A 22,603-nucleotide genomic window follows, 5' to 3' on the forward strand; every position below is an offset into this window, starting at 1 on the left:
ATTCTACTAAGTGAGATATCCCAAGAATGGAAAGACAAGCACCACATGTACTCACCATCAAATTGGTATTAACTGATCAACACATAAGTGCACATATAAGAATAACATCTCTTGGATGTCGGGCAGGTTTGAGGGGGAGGAAGGGACGGGTATATGCATACACAAAGAGTGCAGTGTGCACCATCCGAGGGATGGACACAGTTGAAACTCAGACTCGGGGCGGGAGGGAAGGCAAGGGCAACATACATAACCTAAACATCTGTACCCCTATAATATGCTGAAATAAAAAAAAGAAAGGAGGAAGGAATTCTCCCCAACATGTTTTATGAAGCCAACATCACCCAGATACCAAAACCAGAAAAGGACACAGACCAATATCCCTGGTGAATATAGATCCAAAAATTCTCAAAAAAATCCTAGCAAACCGAATTCAGGTGCTTATCAAAAAAATAATCCATCATGACCAAGTGGCCTTTATCCCACTTGGGGATGCAGGGATGCCTAAACATACTCAAATTTATAAATGTAATTCAGCACATAAATAGAAGCAAAAACAAAGACCATATGATCCTCTAAATAGACACAGAAAAAGCATTCGACAAAATTGAGCACCCTTTTATATAAGAATGCTTAAGAAACTAGGCATAGATGGGACTTACCTAAAAATGATACAAGCCATATATGACAAACCCACAGCCAACATCATACTGAATGGGGAAAAATTGAAAGCATTCCTGCTTAGAACTGGAAGCAGACAAGGTTGCCCTCTATCACCACTTCTATTCAACATAGTGCTGGAAGTCCTAGCCAGAGCAATCGGACAAGAGAAGGGAATTAAGGGCATCCAAATAAGGGCAAAAGAGGTCAAACTATCGCTTTTTGCTGATGATATGATCTTACATCTAGAAAACCCCCAAAGATTCTGCCATGAGACTACTGGAATTGATAAAAAAAATTCAGCAAAGTCTCAGATTACAAAATCAATGTACAGAAATCAGTAGCATTCCTATATGTCAACAAAAGTCAAACTGAGAACCAAATTGAAGACTCAATAGCCTTCACTATAGCAACAAAGAAAATAGAATACCTGGGAATATATTTAACTAAGGAGGTAAAAGACCTCTACAGTGAAAATTATGAAACACTGAGGAAGGAAATAGCAGAGGACATAAAGAGATAGAAAACCATACCATGCTCCTGGTTGGCAGAATCAACATTGTTAAAATGTCTATACTACCGAAGTGATCTACAGATTCAATGTAATCCCTATTAAAATACCAATATCATTCTTCACGGATCTAGAAAAAATAATTCTATGCTTCATATGGAACCAGAGAAGATGCCATATAGCAAAAGCAATCTTAAGCAAAAAGAACAAATGGGAGGCATCAGTTTACCATACTTCAAGCTATACTACAAGGGTATAGTAATTAGAATATCATGGTACTGGCATAAGAACAGAGATATAGACCAATGTAACAGAACTGAGAACCCAGATACAAAATCATCCTTCTATAGCCATCTAATCTTTGACAAAGCAGACAAAAACATACACTGGGGAAAAGAATCCTTATTCAATAAATGGTTCTGGGAAAACTAGATAGCCACATGTAGAAGATTGAAACAGGATCTGCACCTTTCACCTGTCACAAAAATCACCTCATGGTGGATAACAGACTTAAACCTAAGGTGTGAAACTATAAGAATTCTAGAAGAAAATATTGGAAAAACTCTTACAGACATTGGCCTAGGCCAAGAATTTATGAAGACCTCAAAGGCAATCACAGCAACAAGAATAGATAAATGGCACCTGATCAAATTAAAAAGCTTCTGCACAGCTGAGGAAACTATCATGAGAGCAAACAGACAATCTACAGAATGGGAGAAAATATTCACATGTTACACATCCGATAAAGGGCTGATAACTAGAATCTATATAGAACTTAGGAAAATCAGCATGAAAAAATTAAACAATCCTATCAAAAAGTGGCCAAAGGACATGAACAGAAACTTTTCAAAAGAAGACAAATGGCCAAGAAACATATGAAAAAATGCTCATCATCTCTAATTATCAGAGAAATGCAAATCAAAACCACAATGAGATATCACTTATCTCCAGTGAGAATGGCTTTTATCAAAAAATCACAAAACAATAAATTTTGGTGTGGATGCAGAGAGATAGGAACACTCATACACTGCTGGTGGGACTGAAAAAAGCACAACCTCTGTGGAAAGTAATGTGGAGATACCTCAAAGAGCTAAAAGTAGAACTACCATTTGGTCTGACAATCCCATTAGTGAGTATCTACTCAAAGGAACCAAAGACATTCTATAAAAAAGACATCTGCACTAGAATGTTTATAGCAGCACAATTAACAATTGCAAAGATGTGGAAACAACCTAAGTGCCCATCAATACATGAGTGGATTAATAAAACATGGCATATGTATACCACGGACTTCTACTCGGCCACAAAAAACAATGGTGATCTAGTATCTCTTGTATCATCGTGGATAGAGCTGGAGCCCATTCTACTAAGTGAGGTATCACAAGAATGGAAAAACAAGCTCCACATGTACTCACTATCAAGTTGGTATTAACTGATCAACACTTAACAGCACATATAGTAATAACATTCATAGGGTGTCAGGCAGATTGTTAGGGGAGGAGAAGATGGGTATATTCTCACCTAATGGGAGCGGGGGGCACCGTCAGGAGGATGGTCATGCTTAAAGCTCTGACTTGGGTGGGGCAAAGACAATATATGTAACCTAACTAGTTGTACCCATAATATGCTGAAATAAAAAAAATTAAAGAAAAAGAAAAAAAGCAAACTGGATCACCATAGCTGGTTACAGAAAGCAAGAAAAGGCTTAACATACACCTAATTGTCCTGTGAGTACAGAATACCTGGAATGGAGGAGGGGCTGGTGGCCCTCCTGGATAGTAAACCGAGCCTGAATCTCTTCCTCTGCCAGACCATGACCTCAAGTTGCAGATTCAGCCTGAGCTCACCCTGCCCACATCAGTAATAGCCAAAGTACACAAAAAGCATTTAATAGAGTATAATGATTACAGCGACCTTTCATTAAACACTAACCATGCGATGAGCTGTGAAAAGTACTTTACATACGCACTATTTAACTTAAGGATGATCACCAATCCTCCACAAAGGATGCCCTTATGGGGACAGAGCAGGCGGTTGATCACCTGGTATCATGCGAAAGATTTTAAAAATCAGATTGAAAATCTTTTCTAGAAAGGAAACCACTGATACCTGGTACTCCACCTCTGGTCCTTCATTCCATTGGATTAAGTCATTATTCCTGGACGAGACACAACAGCCACTTTGAGAATTAAAAGCATTTCTTGCTGTTCACATGTAAGCAGAATGTTTTTTTCTTTTTCTTCCCCATGTGACCTTATTTGACTTAAAGAAAAAGTAATTTGTTGGGAAAGGGCACAGGAAGGGAAGCTTATAAAAGATCTAGGAGGGGAAGGCTCCCAGAAGGCTTCGGGAAGCTGAGAGCAGAACTTGTCAGGGATTAGGTATTTATTCTACAGCCTTTTCCACAGTTAACCTTGCTTCTCTCCAGTGACTAAGCATGTACAGAGAAGGTTAATTAGCTACAGCACAGGAGATTTAAGTACGGAAGAACTCCTTCCTAGTAGTCGCTACTCGATGGGCTTCTGCAAGGCAAGGTGAGCTTTTGTTCACTGACATTTGACCCCCAGAAGCAGTTGTCCCAAATCTCTGCCAGCTTTGAGCTTGTCTTTCCCATTCGCACATGCATTTCCCATTTTCTGTTTGGGTCCTTGCCTGCACTTTTTGTTTTAGAGAAATACTGGAAACAACAGAGATTGTTGATGGTCTTAAATATGGAGGAGTCTCAATTTTGACTCCTCTGGAGGATGCACTGCCAAGAGAAATCTCAGGCTAATGCCACTGCTCTATAAACTGGCCACAAGTAAGCCTGTGTGGGCTCTTTCCACTATCTCTGATGCCAACATCAAAACAGCGGTGAGCAGTTCATCAGCTATGCCCAACTTAATCAATCCATCTTCCACGCTGTCACTCTGATTGAGCAACATCTGGCATTGCTGTAGAGTTCTCTGAGACGTGAATACCTCAACCCATTTGTTCAGGTGTTGGCAACAAAGGTATCCAATCCAAAGCAAAACCTCTATGCCTTAATCCCTCTCCCAAAACACCAGGCCAAATCCTATAGGTCCTTTCTAATACCCACTTACTGAGACAGCCCACAGTCCCCTCCATGCTGTACATCCTCTCTCTCTGCAATGGGTAAGAAACGCAGGTCGTCAACTACAGGTATGTTCCCGGTGAGCTCTGGCTGGAGGGTATCTCCAGGCACCTTATGTGGAAAATTCATTCCAGAAGAGGCAAGAAACCCTGTATATAAGATTATGAAACATGACATTTCTCTGCAAATAACTTTTGTAATTGTTTTTCCCAACAGTTTTTGAAGTGTTGCCCTAGCGACAGCGCTGATCTGGGGCATGAGGGAAGAAGAAATGAACATTTGTTGAGTACATCCTAATTGAAAGGCACTGGGTGAGATTCTTAAATTATTTTACTTAATCGTCAGGATAACCCTGGGTGGTAGATATTTGTTAACTACATTTTACAAATGAGGAGGCAGAGTGTCAGAGAAGCCAAATAACTTGCCCAAAGTAATGAAGAGCTGGTAAGTGGGCTAAATCCAATAGTCAATATTTAGTCAGCAGCAAATTCCATTAGGTCACCAAGAGGAGCAGAGCAGAATATTTGCAGTCAAACACTTTTATAGCAATGTCACTGGAGGAATCTGGAGATTAACCAGGCATATTCCCCCTCCTGAGAAAGGGATGGGAATGGAGGCGGGGTTCATTCTCCGGCCTCTTCCCCATTCCTGTGATATGTACTATGTTTTCTTGACTGGTTGAAAACACTCTATGTTGGAGCCACAGCCCTTACGTTGTTTTCCATAACAAGGCTTTTTAAAGTTCCATGGCAATTAATCAGAGCATGTGAATCCCCCAGGGGTCTGAAGTGCTAGGAGAGTACATTTCCAGATTTACTGTGACTAAATCCCCATGTGACTCTTCCAGGTCAAGTGTTTTCCACGCATGGCCTGGGGGAGGTGCTGTCACTTCTAAACTGCACTCTCAGCCCTGAACCTCGTCTGTACAACATGCTCTCAACATGTCTCTACACTGCTTGAAATGGGCAGGCTGCATGGAATTCCACCCTCCTCCCTGCTAGCATACACAGAAAGATATTCTATTTTCAAGTCATTTTCCAATTTCAGATCACAGTTCCTGTCTAAACACAAATAGACAACTTGTGACCAGCCAATCTGCCCATGTTGCCCCAGATCTTTTGTAGCTTAGCATAAAGAAAGTGAAGAAAGTTCAGTTCTAGAGTCAAAATGTTTACATCTAAACCTCAGCTGACCTCCTGCTGGGTATATGCAAATTAGGTAACATTGCATCAGTTTTATCAACACATTGTCACTGGCAACCTAAGGAGTGCTGACATTATCTCTTACTGTTACTGCGCGGAGTAAATGAGATAATGTGAAGTACTTAGCACAGTGGCAAGGGCTCAATAGATGCATGAAAGCCAGCCACCCAGCTACTTGGGAGGCTGAGGAAGGAGGATCACTTGAGCCCAGGAGTTCGAGGTTGCAGTGAGCTGTGCTGAAACCACTGTCCTCTAGCCTGGGCAACAGAGCAAGACCCTGTATCAAAAAAAAAAAAAAAAGTCAGCCTGTTTCCACATCCTGCTGGATGCAGGACACTCTGGAAGAGACTCACTACCTCTGCAGGTCATTCGTACCATGAAACCCTCAGCAAACACCAAAACACCGAAGGCGTCCTTTTATCCTTTACGTGGCTTCTGATCTTGGCAACTGTCAGAATTTAGCTGGGTGTTATCCCTCCCAGTGCTCTGCCTACGTGTCACATTGACTATTTCGTCTGATTTCTCTCCTCCCTGACACAAGTCATGCCAAATCCAGACTATCTTAGAATATAAATTGTGGGCTAGTTACCTAGTTTACAGGGTCCAGAAATCAATTCTGAATGAGGGTTTTAACCTTCATTTGATTAGCAAAACACTACCTCCTTATTCCCCAGTGCCCTAGGCAAAAGAAAACAACCTGCCTTCTCCCCAGCCAGCTCTATCCTAGTCCAACAGCTATTTTCCCCCTATACACTCACCTAATTTTATTCCTGAGGTACCATTTGGTGGAAGTAGCAGGCTGGTTAGGGGAAAAAAACCTGAGTAACAGCTTAAATACCACAAATGAGGCAGACGATCCATGGAGGAAGAAGAGTAGACCTCAGGTTCCTTAGCACATGATACTACATCGATGGAGAGGGGAGGTAAACGGCAGCTTCTGGCCAGACCACACACCCCTACGTCAGCCATTTACTTCACACACATATAGCAGGGCCCAGCCTTAGCAGGAGGGAAGGGAGAAAGGATTCTTTTATGATTCTGGCTTCCTTAAAATACTCTGAAAAAATAACAATCGTAAAGTTATATGCTGAATTTGTTGTGCGTTGAATGAAGCCCAGTCTATGGGCCACGTGTGGCTCCTAGGGAGTTCTGTTCGTCTTGCCAGGAAACTGCTAATGGGCCAAAGGACAGGAAACATTTTTTCCAGTGCTGTTCCAATGAGAAGACCTATGTCCAATCCCCTCAAACAAGTCATTTCTCCCATTCATCTCAATGCACAATTTAATGTGACAGCCACAAAAGTGGAAAGGAAGTTGGACCAGCTGAGGGTTTCTGCTTATTCCCAGAGAGCTGGATCCACCTTTGAGGCAGGACCAGCTACAGAATTTGTGGGCCCTAGTGCAAAATGAAAATGCTGGGTCTCTTGTTGAAAAATTGAGAGTTTCAAGATGGCAAAAACAGAGCAGTAAACCAATCCCGAGGCTCATCTAAGCATGGGTCCTTGAGCAACTTCATCATTCACATGCCCATGCAGTCAGTCCTGCCCAGAAACCAGAGATCCAGCGGATCTCCTTCTACCTAGGAAGGCTAAAAGGAGGCAGGATGGCACAGATTCCCATCTCTGTATCCTATTTATGCATCGAACAGACCTGTCTTAGCCCAAAGGGACATATTTAATGATGGACTTCAGGTACCATGAGAGTCCAGGAAAAGAAATGCTTTACGCTCCAGCAGAAGATCCTGAATGCACAATGGGAACTGCCTTCTTGGTATTTTCGGTGCCAGAGACCACTTTCTGTCCTAGGCCACAAATGACAGGAAGAAAACTGTTAGCATACAAGGAGAGAGAGAATGTGACTAAGACAGAGCAAATCATTAATTCTATGAAGAAGTTGAGGACGTGGAGGTTGCTACTTTAGCATAAAGAAAGAATTTTAGCAGCATGAACTTCAATTTTAAAGGGGCCCCTTTGCTAACTGGGGGAAGGGAGGCCAGCCAGAAAGGCAGAATTCTAGCAATGTAATTTTCTTCCTTCCAAGTACAAGGTCCAACCTGCTAATCTTGTCTTCAAACTACCGCCTTATACAAATCCTTAGAAAATCTGTGACGAAATTTTGAATTAGCATGTGACCAATACACAGGTACTAGACATTCTTAAAGCCTTAAAGTGTGTTTTCCTCAGGATTGCCCCATTCGGAGCTTTTATTTGCCCCTTTTTATTTACACCTTGAATAATGAAGTTTCCAAACAAAAGCAAATTACAATACATCCCCTGCCTAAAGTCTTTAAATAGTATCTAAAGACGGGGTTAGACTCAAATTTAGAATCATAGAAAAATGCTAAATTGGAAATGAATATTTAACAATGGTCCTGTCCAATGGTTCCAAAGACTGGGTTCCCAGTCTGGATGTGACAGAACCATCTGGAAAACTTTTAGAAAAATAAAGATTTTCTGAACCTTCCCCTAGAAATTTGTTTTCAATCATTTAGGGTGGAGCTGGGGAATGTTTCTATAAAATTTATTGGTTTTAATTTAAAAAGCATCAAAAATAATATGGGCTAAAGCATCACAAGTCAAAAGGCGACGCATAAAGTAGGAATTACTATTTGTAACTCATACGTGCCCCTGGGCTGAGAGCCAGGAGCGGAAGTGGTGTTACCCAGGTTCCTCCAAATGCACACAGGCCCACACAATCAGGCAGGACTATATAAATGTGGCTGTGGGCTGCATATTCATTTATAAAGGAAAATTCTGCGTCCAGGCCCTGGGCATAGCTCATCCTCACCCTTGCCATGGAGTTTCTCCCATTCCCTCCACCACGGAGAGGGGGGTTCTCCCACCTGTCCCTTCCTCTCCTCCAGCTAACTGGGAGAAATCCTAGAAGGCCTGAGCAAACTTTGGAAAGGAAGCCACTTTACAGAGCCTCATTTCAGGAGTCCCCTTTTTGGCTGAGGCAGTTCCCACTGGATGGCTGGAGGAACTGGATTCAGAACACATCCAAGGTCCACAGACACAAACCCAGGGATTTCATTCTTCTGTGTTGTGGCCTACAGGCCTTGCTGTAGCACGCTCCTCCAACTTCCCTCTTTTCCTGCATGGTGTTTTCCTTGGTTCCCTTCCCTCCTACGTGAGCAGTTGGTCCTCATAATCCCCAACCAGCTTGTAGCTGGTTTGTTACTGTCACTCCACATGGGCGCTCTGCTCTATTCCAGCAGGCGCATTGGTTTGGACATGCCCTTTACAGAGCTGTCGACTCATTTCTCCAGGCTGTAGGTTGGAGTGACAGTTGTTTGGGATTTCATTTTTCCTTTCTGCTGCTGAAAACGCATCTTTATCACTGCCTGCTGTGGGGATTGGGATGATTCCTCTGCTTTAGCAGAACATTGAAATCAATTTCCAAGAACATCTTAAAAAGGTAAAGTTTTAACATCTGCTACTAAAGAATGGCTTTGAACAGAGTGGGCTGGATTAGCCTTGCAAGGGTGAAAATGGCAACGGGCCTGCCTCCAAAATGCTGTACATGTGCACCCTGCTGGCCTCCGACTTGGAACCCTGCAAACCACCATCTTGAGGATATCAAAGGAAATATTTTTACTTCTAGACCATGCCAGAACCTAGAGGTCCTGCCACACAAAATAAACTCTCCTCCAAGTGACTGAAAATGCTATTTTCCCTCAATTGTGGGAATGCATAAATAAATGGGACAAAGTGAGATGGAGAAACCAGCAGAGGGAGAATTTGATACGTTAAACACTCAGGGAGCTGCAGTAGTAGCCACAGGGCTGGCCAAAGAACAGAAATCAAAAGAAAAGCACATTTACATTGAGTACACATGGTAGGCACATTTTGATATGTCTCCAGGAGATTTACACAACTTACTGTGTCTTAAAGATACTTGAAAGCACATCCAAGTTCTCTCTATGCTGGTGCAACTGACAAAACATGCAGAGGACACTTTATAATTCCATGGATATATTTTTGAATACATTCTTCAAGGTTCTATTATGAAAAATACATAATTCAGTATTCCTCTAAGAGTAGACTGTAGGCAGGTAATAATCTTAAAAGTGTTTGTTCCTGGTCTGCAATAAGTACAGAAAGTGAGAGTAAGCACTTGGAAACTTTTACAGCAGTTTTATACTACTACAACATTTTTACTATATTTTACAAATGAATTAGTCTTCAATGAATTGAAAAACAACAAAAGGCTTTTTACCATGTATACTTTGACAAACGCTGGTAAAATGAACTATATCTGCATTGCCTATGTTTGATTGTTGTTAACAAACTGGTAGAAATACAGAATCCTTCATACAAAAATACTATAAGATGACATAAAATTAGGCACCTAAAAAGTTTTGATGTTATTTACCTCTTTAACTGGTTTTTTTTTCTTGTTAATTTAACATTGGCTTGAAAGTATTATAACCAGAAAGTAATGGATCCATTTTTCATATTTACACTTTCATATTTACACTTCCTATTGCATGGATATTCCAAAAAGTTTATCTTTATACTAGGCTTATGATGATACACGGGAGACAAATATTGCCATTATCATTCCCATGATACTCTTTTCTAACTCAATTCTATGTTTTCTGATTTTTAAAAACAAGTCAGTTCGTTGAAGACATCCTCCTTGTATTGGAGAGCCTGATTATAATTTATTATATGACAGGAAAAGCTGTGATTTTTCTTAACTTCCTTACCCATTCTCACATTTTCTAATGAAAATATTTAAGGTAGTTTTATGTGTTTTTAAAAGCTTTTTTATATATACAGAAAGTAATAGGATGGAATTCCCCATGCACATTTAGGAATTTAAGTCAGATTCCTGAAACAAAGGTAGCATAACTTTTCATTGTGGACATTTTCCAATCCATAGGAAGAACTTACAGAGCAACTTCATCTGGCTGTTATTAATGTCAGTCTATGATTCTGGCAAAGAGGGTAAAAAATAAGGAAATGTTACCCACCCACATCATCAAACGTACAAAACTGGAAAACTTTATCCATGGCTACTTTGAATCAAATTACCTCAGCAATTTGGACAAAGAGTCAGTTTGTGCCTGGATGAAAATTTTGTTTGAATATAAATTGTTTTCTAGATGTTTTGCTAATGTCTTTTAATGTCTAATTCCCACAGCTTCTCTATTAGGGATTAAGAAGCACTGCAGACAGTGAGTTCAGAGTCATTTGTTTTCTCTGGCCTTGAAAAAAAGGGCCACACACACCCAATTATTGAGCTACTCTCTTTTTTCCCTCTTGTAACTCATCCAAACATTCTATTATGAAGTTGAAACATTTCAGTTACTGTAATTTTTTCCTAAAGATTCTGGTTCCCACACTGAAATTCTGCCTCCAAAGTCAGATTCAGACTCCAATTCCCAAAATCTGTTCCAAAACACATTCATGGCCTAATCCTTGAGAAAGAGAACTTCAAGCTCTACTTGTCTCCTTTCAGAATGAGTCAAAGTATTTTAAAAAGCAACAAAAATGTGAAATCCCTTGATGAAGTGTTTTTGAAATGTCCTGGACGTGTCTGTAGGAACAGTCAAATATTATCTAACTCTGTTCATTTTTTAAAGTGGAAAACAACTAAATTTACACAAATATAGGCAAACGGCTCCTTCCAAAAGGAATCAGTATTAAATACTGGGGTGGTGGTGTGCAGAAAGGAATCAGAGTGGGAGAAACTGAGCAACTGGGGGTAGGATGGAGGTGACCTGGGGGGTGGGGAGGAGATACCATCTGGAGTAATGGAAACTCTCTAGGAATATGACAATTAGGGACAACATATATGACTATGAGAATTAACTAACCCTCTCCACCCACATGGAGAACCCAGTTACCAACACTCCAGTGAATCAGAGACGTGAAGGATTAAAAACAAAAAGGAATCAAATACAGATTTCTGTACAAAGTGTGAGGTCACAGCCTTGACCTTCAGGACAGTGTTTTGACACCAACCTTATCAGTCAGGAGGTAGGTCCCTGGGACTGCAGTTTACAGTTCTGCTAACGTTCTGGCACAGCAAATGGGCTTCCCCTTTCTGATGCAGAAGACAGATGAACACAGTGAAGATCTCTGATGGGCAAAGAAACACCCACGCAGTAAAAGGAAAATCCAGTTAGTAATAATTAGCAGTTGCTATCAAGTCAGTGCTCACTCTGTGCCATATACTGTGCAGAAAGATTTACTCACAGCCTCTCTTCACCCTTTCAATCATTCTCAGAAGTGGTTGTTATTTCCATTTACAGAAAAGGGGTCCAAGACACAGAGGAATTTTCCCGAGGTCTAAGGACAAGATCTAAATGCATGTTTATTAAACAACAAAGTCCAACCTCTTCACCCCTGGCCAGATTACCTGAAAGTTACCCAAAAGGCTGTTTGAAGAGAAGGAAGGAAGCTGACTTACCTGGACTGGAGCAAGATTGTAGGAGAATCATGGCCTCGGTGATGACTAGAATTATTTAATACATTGAATAAACATCAGATTATCAAAATTAGGTTAAATGCACTTTAACATACTTGAATGCATACAATTAGTAAGTACCCAAGCCAGGATAAATTATGAGCTAATTTAACAATGTATACCAGGATTTATATAGCCCAGAGTGAAGTTCCCTTGGAAACAGTCATTTAAGGAGACTCCATTTTATTCCATTGTTGAGTGTCTTGTGGAATTAACATTTGGAATTAACTTTCAAGTATTACTGCGTTCTTGGAGTATTCTTGGTGGTAGAAAACTCATGTTCTTAAAAGGTAAATTTGATTTCTAACAACTACAAAGTCACTTGGAGTCAAATCTAAGTGATGGGTCCCCAACCATCATCGTCATACAGTGTAACTATGAAGCAGTGGTTCCACTTTTTTGGCCACACTCTCCTTTTGAGAATGTGATTAAACCTGTGGAACCCAGAAAAAGGGACGGAGGATGAGTGGAGGGAATATTTTGATGGGTACTTTGAACGGTTTTGTTAAAAATGAGTTTCTAGACTCCTGAGAGTCCCCTTGGAGTGAGAAATACACACGGAGGCCCATGTTGAAGGGTAGGGACATTCCACCCTCCAGTCTCTCCACAACAGCTACAGCTTTCTCCATTTGGAATATGAACTCAAGGAGAGCAATGGGTTTTGTTTTATTCACTGCTGTGCCTAGATCAGGGCCTGGCACTCACTAAATATATATATATAAAAATAATATTTGTATCATGAATAGGATGAGTAAATGAGTGGATAATTTAATATTGGGTCATGGGTAAGATTTCAATTATCAAAAGATTTCAATTGTTTCTCTTGTTCTAGAAACAATTTTTAAAAACCAATGGCATAGACAATTCAGATGGAGATAGTAATGGGAGTATAATGGGTGGCGGCTAGGGTTTAAGATTTAGCCAAATCTCAGAATTAGAAATATGGTATCAATTCCATCTGAAAACTAGTTCTTCAGAATCTCAGAGCACAGCACGGTAAGTGCTCAGAGGGACAGATGGCACAACGGTTAGGCTCTCAAGTGGGAACCCGGGTCAAACAGCCCAGTATCACTTTGGTATGGAGTGCCTCTGCTGATGGATGAGGTTGTCAAAGTGGTCATACACTTGAGTCTTTATGAAAGAAAGAAATAATAAGAATAAAACCTGTTCTATAATGTTACTCTTTTTGTATGTATCTGTGGGTGGCCAGAGAAACAATGATTGATTACCAGTCCTAGATTCATTGACTAAAATAAAGTGCTTCGGCATCTGGTTGAAAATGAGGAATGTCAATGCAAAACAAGAAGACAGAGAATGCATATTCAATTCTATTGCAGAAACATCTTTCGACTTTGCTGAAAATGGCCCTCCCCCCCAACAAAGCTTTTCTTAGAAAACAAAGATAGGCACAGAGTTTATGTGTAAAGATTTTTTTCTTTAAAAAAAGACACATTTATCTAGCAAGAGCAATACAAAGGGGTTATATAAATTTATTGTTCATGTAACAATTGATTAGGTTAGAAAAATTCCCATTTTCAATGTTAATTCCATCTCTCATTTTGTTTTAAAAAAATCACTAAAAGGACAAAAACCCACACAAAAATACAATCTGTATCTGTTCTATATTTACAGATAACCAGTCACTATTAAGGCATAGATTGATTAAAAGCTAACATTTATTCAAATAATCAAAATATTCTGTGCATCATAACACCGACAACTCCATATACTGTACTGTCATATTCCCTTCATTGCATCGAGAGAAAGTGAGAAAAATAATTTCCAGTGTTTTTTATTTATTTTTGTCCACCCTATTTAATCTAGTTTAAGTGGGACAGTTTTCCCTTTGGCATAATATCAAAGCATTGTTCATAAAACCCACGTCAACTTAATACTGCATATTCATTCTATCTTCCTCCTGTTGCAAATACGTGGCAGAGAGCTGGGAAAAGAGCTCTGAATATTTTTTTATTTGGGAAGGTCTTATTAAAGACATAATAAAATTTGGAGCATTGAGTTGTTGAACTGGAAACAACTCTAGAATTGTTAACCTGTGCTGAATGTTTAGCGTGATGCATCGGTACAATCAAATAAGGCAGACGACCATCACGTGATTCATGAGATCATCTGTATACATATGCACAGGACGATTCCACTGTACTTGAAAAGGGAGTGATTTAATTCTACATCCTTAAGCAGATAAGGCTTAGTTTAAGTTTAGGAAGGGCAGCTCCTTAGTGCCAGTCACAACTGGTAATTTTGTGACAGGCCCATTATCTATGCCTTCAAGGCAACCAATACTATTTTTTAAAGTGAAGATTTTTCTGAGTGCAAAATGTCTCTTTAATTCTTGATCTTACCTTAATGGTAAGACTTAGCTGTGGAAAAAACGTCAGGGCAAGTATTTCTTATCCCACATTTGTACAAAGGTACCCAACTGTCGTGTATGCTTGTCTAATGTTTTCTGCTGAGAGCGCGTGACAGTGGTTTATGTCCATGCAGAGAATCTTGAATACTGTACATAAATAAGTAGTTACAGTACAGGTAATTGACAACACTTCTTATGGGAAAGTTTTCTAACAAATTAATATACTTGGAAACAATATTGCTTTGAAGAAAGAAAGGCACTTTAAGTGATTTTTTTCATGGATTAAAAATCCTTCATAAATCCACAATAAGATGCCCGAAAAGACCCAGGAAACAATGTTACCTGATTTCTTGGACTTTCACAGTATAATATTGTAACAACGGATCTAGCCACTTAAAAATAGTCTTTTTTTCTCTTCAGAACTCAGCTATCGTTATAAACTGTCACCCTGGAGACTCGAATAAGCCTTTCTCTTCTAAACAAACATAAGTCTACTTCAAGTAGACAGATACGGTTTTAGGAAAGTCCTGTGACCACATAGAGCATAGCTAGTGTGTACATGATAAAGATCGTAATCTATTTCTCCTCACAATGGCAACAGTGCTGTCTTGTCAGATGATTATTTGTCTTTTTAAATAAAGTGACAATCTAGGGCTCCAGTTATTGAATGTCGTCCATTCTCTACCATAAATCTCTAGTAAATATCAATTTCATCAATTATGTACTGTATGCTTATAATATCTAAAAATAAAAGTTTGATATAAATAAATGTCCTTTAGTGGCAATATACTAAAAACAGCCCTTTGCCTCCAGACAACCATTAAAATCATTTTAGCAATACAGGCAGCAGCTAAGTATGACGACTGCAAAGGGTTAATATTGCAAAGTCCATTTGGTCTTTCTTTGCACCTATTACCAAGAACTAGGTTCATTGCTAAGTGTTTCTAGGATGCTGACATACATGAACAGAATTGGTCCAGAACCAAGTAGACTCACTTATGTTTCCCAAAGTCACAGAATATTCTGCACAGAAACTAACATCCAGTACCATTTCAAATAAAAATTTGATGTAGTCAGAAAAATGTGACTAAATCTGATCTGTACCAACATATAAGGTGACATGAAAATGAGAGAGACAGAGAGAGAGACGGAAAGAGCAAGAATTTCCACAGGACAAGAAATTAGAACACGTAAAGTGCTGAAAGACCTCAATAATTATTTAAAGCAGTACCAGAAAATTCCACTTGATTATTTTTTTTAAAAAATCCCCAAATACCAAAATAAAACAAGCAAACAAAATAACTTCTAAGTTTTCTGGCATCCCAGATGTCAATTCATCCTTCATTTTAAGTAAAAAAATCAGTGCATGTGTTATATAGGTAAATAAAAACAGGAAATAAGCCCTATCCTCATATTGCAAATTCTGTCCAATTGTCATTTTAGAAAAGGAATCCATATTTAGTGTTCCGCATGACATCACAAGAACATCATCTCTCTTTTCTTCCTTTTTGCCATAAAGTACAGGTGTGAATAAGATGCTTTGGTCCTGATACCAGACACCCAGAGTGCTGAGGATGCTGTGCAGTGAAGGCTGTTCACAGATCTCCTGTGTTCACCTTTACAGTTAGTTGGTGGGTGTGTGCCTGGAGGACACTGCTACCAGCGGCCACTGACACTAGCAATGTCTGAGTGATACTGACGGGGTAGCCTTCCACTCGCTCCACCTTCCAGGAAAGAGGCGCGTGCATTTGGTGATTCAAAAAGCTTTCTTCGGTTTTTATTTAGTTCTAGAGGGAGAGAGAGAGAATTGTTAGGAGCTAAATAGAGAATATATATACTATAGGACTATATGTACTATAGGACATAGCTCGGAAAATGGTGACGTGGTAGGTTTTTTGGGGAACGTCAAGACTGACAGCAAAAAGAAAACATTTAGTTGACGGCCAAGACATTCCTGAAATACTAGAAAGTATGATTTTAAAGGTAGCATATTGGTAGCCTAGAGAACCAAGGACAGCAAACAGCTTTTATTGGCAATTTGTAAACTCTGGACAGCAAATAATTTTTTATTACAGTTTGTAAATTATCTGGGGGATATATCATTCTCAGAAATCTCTAACCAAATTAAACAGTTTGGTCTACCCTAAACATCATTTCAGAGGCAAAAGGAACAATCAAAGCTGGTGAAAGGCATATGAGAGGATGTATTACCAATGGCACAGAAAATTATAGCTATTGAACTCATCCATGTCAAATATAGCAATCATTAAGTTATTAAAGTCAGAAAAGACGACCCCACACCTAAACACAAGGACATTGAAGGAACATGGTGAAATACGGTTGACTCTTGAACAACATAGGGATTAGGATGCCATTCGCCTCCCTGTGCAGTCAAAACTCCATGTATAACTTTTGACTCCCCCCAAACTTAACTACTAATAGCCTACCATTGGCCGAAAGGCTTACAGATAACATCAACAGTTGATTAAACATATACATTATATACCGTATGCTTACAATAAAGCAAAAGAAAATATTAAAATCGTAAGAGCAAATATATTTACTACTCATTAAGTAGAAGTGGATCATCATAAAGGTCTTCATCTTTGTTGTCTTCATGTTGAGTAGGCGGAGGAGGAGGAGGAGGAGGAAGGGTTAGACCTGCTGTCTCAGGGGTGGCAGAGGCAGAAGAGGTAGAAGGGGAGGCAGGTACGCTTAGTGTAACTTTACAGAAGTACATTATGATGTCTTTTTCGCCTTTTCATTAAAACATTTTTTTTCTTTATCATACCAATCGTTATTCCACCATCTGCTTTAGTTTCAGTGCTCATATCATAGAAGAGTCCATGTCGTAAAAGTAGTCATAAGCAGTCACGAATAACCAGAACCCTCTGTCAGACTGTCTGATGTCAATCTGTTTTCTGGCACTGCTTCTGCTGTGTCTTCTTCCTCATCCTCTGGCAGTGGTTCATCTCCATCACTTCATCTTCTGTTTCTTCCTCTGGTGTGGTGTCTATTTGCTCTTGAATTTCTCTAAAATCCTTATCTGGAAACCCTTCACCCCCTAATTTCTTTTTTTTGCCATATCCACAATCTCTTTCATCATTTCCTTGATTGTCTTTGTCATAAATCCTGTGAAGTCATGTACAACATCTGGACATAGTTTTCTCCAGCAGGAATTTATTGTTTGGGGCTTGATGGCTTTCACAGATTTTTCTATAACAATGATGGCATCTTCACTGATGTAATCCTTCCAGACTTTCATGCTGTTCTCTTTAATAGGATTCTCTTTAACACTGTCAATCCTTTCCACAGGGTACCGTGTGTAACGATCCTTAAAGGTCCTTCTGATACCCTGACCTAGAGGCTGAATTAGAGACTTTGCATTTTGGGACAAGGACTACTTCGACACCTTTGGTGGCAAACTCATGGGGTTCTGGGTGGCCAGGGGCATCGTCCAATATCAAAAGGACTTTCAAGGACAGTCCCTAACTGGCAAGTACTTTCTGACTTCAGAAACAAATCATCGATGGAACTAATTCAAAAAAAGGTTCTTGTCATCCAGGCTTTCTTGTCCATGTAAAAGACTGGCAGCTGGTGTTTATCTTTTCCTTTCATGACTTGAGGGTGAGCAGCTTTATATATAAGGGGAGTCCTGATCATAAACCTGACTGCATTTGCACAAAACAGTAGAGTTAGCCTATCCCTTCCTCTCCTAAATCCTGGTGCTCACCTCTCTTCCTAATAAATGTCCTTTGTAGCACTGTTTTCCAGAATAGGTAATTTTGTCTGCATTAAAAACCTGTTGAGGCAGATATCCTTTCTCCTAAATGATTTTTTTAATAGCTCTGGGACCCTGTCTGCTGCCTCTTGGTTGGCAGAAGTTGCTTCTCCTGTTATCTTGACATTTTTAAGGCCAAACCTCTTTCTAAAATTATCCAACTATCCTTTGCTGGCATTAAGTTCTCCAGCTTAGATCCTTTACCTTCCTTTTGCTTTAAATTGCCATATAATGACTTCACTGTTTCTTGAATCATATTAGAGTCAATAGGTATGCCTTTCTTAAAAAAATCCTGTACTCACATAAAAGCTGAATTTTCAATATGGGAGAGAAGGGTATTTTGCAAAAAGTGTAAGGGTTTTGCTCCTGCTGGAGTAGCTGCAGCCATAACTTCATGAATTTCTTTCTTTTTTTTTTTTTTCCACAATAGTTCTTATGCTAGATTCACTTATCTTGAAATGGCAGGCAACCACAGCTGCAGACCTCAATCCATGGTACATATCAAGCAATTCAACTTTTTCTTATAATGTTATGATTTTGCTCTACTTCTTGGGAGCACTTACAACATGACTGGTGGTCCTTTGTGTGGGTCCTATGGTATTATTCAAGGCTTATGATATTGCACTAAACACAATGAAAAATGCACAAGAACAGTGAGAGATTACTTTTTATTGTGATATGAAATTTACTGGAGATGAACTGCTCACGTGGAGATGATCAGCATCACAAGGTGTTTCTAGAAGATACTCTCAACACTTGAGCTCACTGAAATAGCAACAGGAGATAGCTACAAAATTATTATAGCATAGTATTTACTACAGTTAATTTTATGCAGTTATGATTTAATACTGCATCTTGTGTTCACATTTCTCTTAACTAAGAATGGCACCATGTATGTTCTGTGTTTCTGTAAGTTTTGATAAATGTTAACATTTTACAATAGATTGGCATATTTTATGAAAGCAAATGATAAAATAGACTAGTATTTACATATATTTTATTCATTCCTGACATGCCTTACTTTTTCTTAATTTTTTTCAATAGTTCTGCACAGTTCAAATCCATGTTGTTCAAGGGTCAACTGCATTAAGCCACAGCCCCCATGGCTCTGCCAACTCATGAAGCCTATGCTTCTTAAGTCAGAAACAGTTATATAAAGAAGCATCATCAACAGGTTTCTCTGAACAAAAAATATCAACTCAGTAAAAAAACAGTAACAACTTAGAAAATTAATACTTGAAAACAACCAATATTTGAATCCAAATTTTCAGGGGAAAACTGAGATTCCCTATTTGAATTTTAAAGAAAGCAGAGTACTTAGAAAACACCTTAGTTTATTTTCTGCCAACTAAGAGTTACTAGCCTGAAAGGTAAAAAGTTAATTGAAGCAGACCATCTTGCATGTAAGGCATCCACCCCTACGTCCCCTACCCCAACCCCTTAGTGAGTCACTGATGTAACTGTTCCTGATAAACTCATACAAGTACACAGAATTGTCAGACAATGGAAATTAGGGTCTCTGGTAGCCATCAAATGAAAATATGTTCAAATTTATTCAACTTAAAATAGATTAGAGGGCTTATGTAGTTAATATGCTTAAAGTTGTCTTTTTTTTTTTTTTTTTTGAGGGGCTAGAGCAGGCAATCGAGCACCTTATATTTGCATGGTACTTGTACTTTTTCAACCACACATACACAATCTCCTTTAGAATTCTGAGGTTACAATGTAAGCTATGTCCAGCTACTGTAATGTTCAGGATGGGATCACAGACTCGGGTTGTACGGGGTCCCACCTGGGGTTAAGGACAGCCTTATGGCCAGACATGCTCCTGTCCCCAAGTTCTGGAAGATGGACCCTTAACATTTCACCCCACTGCCTTCCAAAATGTAAATGCCTTCCCTATAGGGTCAAAGCAACAATGCAGGTATCTCCTTTTTGTTCACATATAGGTCTTAGGAGAGAAGAAAAATAACAGCAATTCATTAGGGCTTATTATACGACGAGCACTTTACATTTATTTTGTCCTATTCAAGTCCTCCTTAAGGGGTAGACAGTATTACCATTCCCCATTATATAGATAAGAAAACATATTTTAAAAACAGCTGAAGTCGCTTGCCCACACAGTTATTAAGTGACAGAGCTGAAACTGCCTAACACACAGGTCAATGCCCTGCCGCTGAGCTGCAGCGATCCATTGGACAGAGAAGACCGACCAAAGCACAGGAGTACAATCCGGTAAGTTCTAGCTATGCCAGGTAACAGAGCTTTACTTCATATTTTAGCAAACCAAATTTATTTTTTAAATAAAAAACATAGCTTAGAAATTCTTAAGAAGCAAGGAAGATATCTTTACATGAAAAAGACACATGCAAGCATGCATGCAGATGGCTATTGTTTTCAAGTCCCTGCAGAAACACAGTAGCAATGACATTCCTATTAAAAATTGAACACATGTATCTTGTTAAAAAACAAACACAGCACTTCAAAATTCATAAATCAAGACAGAATTGAATATATTTAAAGGCAAACTTATAGGAATGTTAAGAATACATGAATCCCTTTAAGTATACAGCCTGGGAAAGTTTTATCACCTTCAAGCTAGGAGACTATCTCTGGCCTCCATTTTCTCATGGGAGAGTAATCAAGAGGACATTCCCAAGGAAAAGGAAAGAATGAGGCCAAACAACATTCTCCCCCAGCACACATAACTTGTATAACTGAGCACATGAAAACAATAGGGCCATGGAAGATTAAAAAAAAAATTTGTAATAAACATTGAAAACTTTATTCTGAAATGTCACATCAGCTAGAGATTTCAAAGAGTAAAATGATCACCAAGGAATTCAGTCATTCCCTACAGATGCAGTTTCTATGAGAGCGTATACATACATTTCTACATGTGATGCACAGAGATAAATCTTCCAGGGAGGTTATCTAGGAACAAGTCCTACTGAAGAGACTAGGATTTTTGTTGTTGTTGTTGTTGTTTTAAATTAAAGAGCAATCTCCTTCCTCTGATATTTTTCAGTAAGCCTAAGGAATAGTTTGGGAAAATACCAACCTTTTTCTTTGAAATTCCAACGTTCACACAATCCTGGCAGCTCTCAGGATCTTGTTGCGGATCTGAACAGAGTCACAAACTAAAAGAATAGGTCGGGAAATGTTAGATCTACCTGAGGCCATGGCGGGAAGCCTGACAACAGGATGCTAAACTTCCTTTCACTGAGTCCCTGTACATTTAACCAATCATTAAAATACTCTGACAGAAATCCGTCAATTTTCAAAATATCATGGTTTTGAAAAAAAGATCAAACTTATTCTTTGATCCATCTCTATTAGCGATAAATCTCATTGACTCCTGTAACATTAAAATAAATGTCTTTTGGCCCAAGATTAAAAACAAAAACAAAACCTCGTAGTGAAAGCACAACTCCAATTATAAGTTAAGTATCTACAAAATTTTAAAAATGAATTTTGAGCAAACTCTGTATCTAACCAAGCTGCATAACCACAAGATGAACATGAGTCAAGGCTGCCCACCTATTCTGCTATTTATCAGAAGATGGAATGTTCTAGGACTACAAACGTAAGTCTTTGTTACCAGATAAGCTGAGTTGGGAAAAGAAGCTTTTTGATGAAGGATCTCTCAATAAAAACTTATTACTTGCAGAGAAAACAATTTACCAGATTCAAACAAATGCATTCAACAAGGTAAAATTATCCTTAATCAAATACTCCGCACTGTGCAGAACAATCATAAGGCATCTTATTCAAAGTCTCTAACTCCCTTTAAAAGCAGGAGAACCCATGAACCCACTGAGAGAAGTCTACAGAAGTACTATATGACCTCAACAGAACCACACTGAAGACGATGGTTAGAAAAACATTTTTTTAAAAAAAGAGGATTCAAAACACTTTCTGATTACTACCCTACTCCCCAAAATCCAGAGTAAAGGACACTGATGTATTCCAAAGTAAGGAACTGATGAGCCATCTGCAACTTGTGAAAGTAATTAGAGATATCTGCTTGTTGCTAAAAGCTTTACAGAGTTTGGTACCAGGTTGGTACACAAAGAAAGAACTTAGTTTTCATTATACTATCACTGCCATTCCATGAATCTCTAGTGAAAGACTGAAGTTCCAGAATGTAGTACCCTTCTCTGGCATAAAAGTGCTGGCCCACAGGCATATTTCAACAGTACAAGTGTGGTGAATATGCAAGTTAATCAAATTTCAAGTAGTATATCAATTTCATTTGGAAATTAATAAAAGAATGTGAAAATATACAAAGTTAACTTGAATCTAGGAATAGCCCCGAGGCTGAGCTTTAGAGTAAGTAAATGAATGAGTTGGAAAAACTACCCTGTTGCACAAATGGTAAAAAGAAAAGAACAAGGGAGTATCCTGCTAGCAGTATATACTGTTGAAACTGTAATTTGTCTATTTGCACTAAGCCTGATGATACATCACATGAAAGAATAGATCTTAGAAGCAGAAGGTGGCCTTACACAATC

General features: G+C 39.0%; 1 protein-coding gene across 1 annotated transcript in view; it reads right to left on the reverse strand.

The window, feature by feature from the left end:
* Positions 1–15,875: 15,875 nt before the first annotated feature.
* Positions 15,876–22,603, reverse strand: part of BICC1 (BicC family RNA binding protein 1) — a 273,849-nt gene continuing 267,121 nt past the window's right edge. The window contains exon 21 of the mRNA XM_012657443.1: positions 15,876–16,095. Within this exon, the coding sequence (XP_012512897.1) occupies positions 15,965–16,095 (131 nt within the window). The 3' untranslated portion in view covers positions 15,876–15,964. The remainder of the gene's footprint in view (positions 16,096–22,603) is intronic.

The sequence above is a fragment of the Propithecus coquereli genome, unplaced genomic scaffold (genome assembly GCF_000956105.1).
Source record: "Propithecus coquereli isolate 6110/MARCELLA unplaced genomic scaffold, Pcoq_1.0 Scaffold115, whole genome shotgun sequence".
Classification (NCBI taxonomy): Eukaryota; Metazoa; Chordata; class Mammalia; order Primates; family Indriidae; genus Propithecus; species Propithecus coquereli.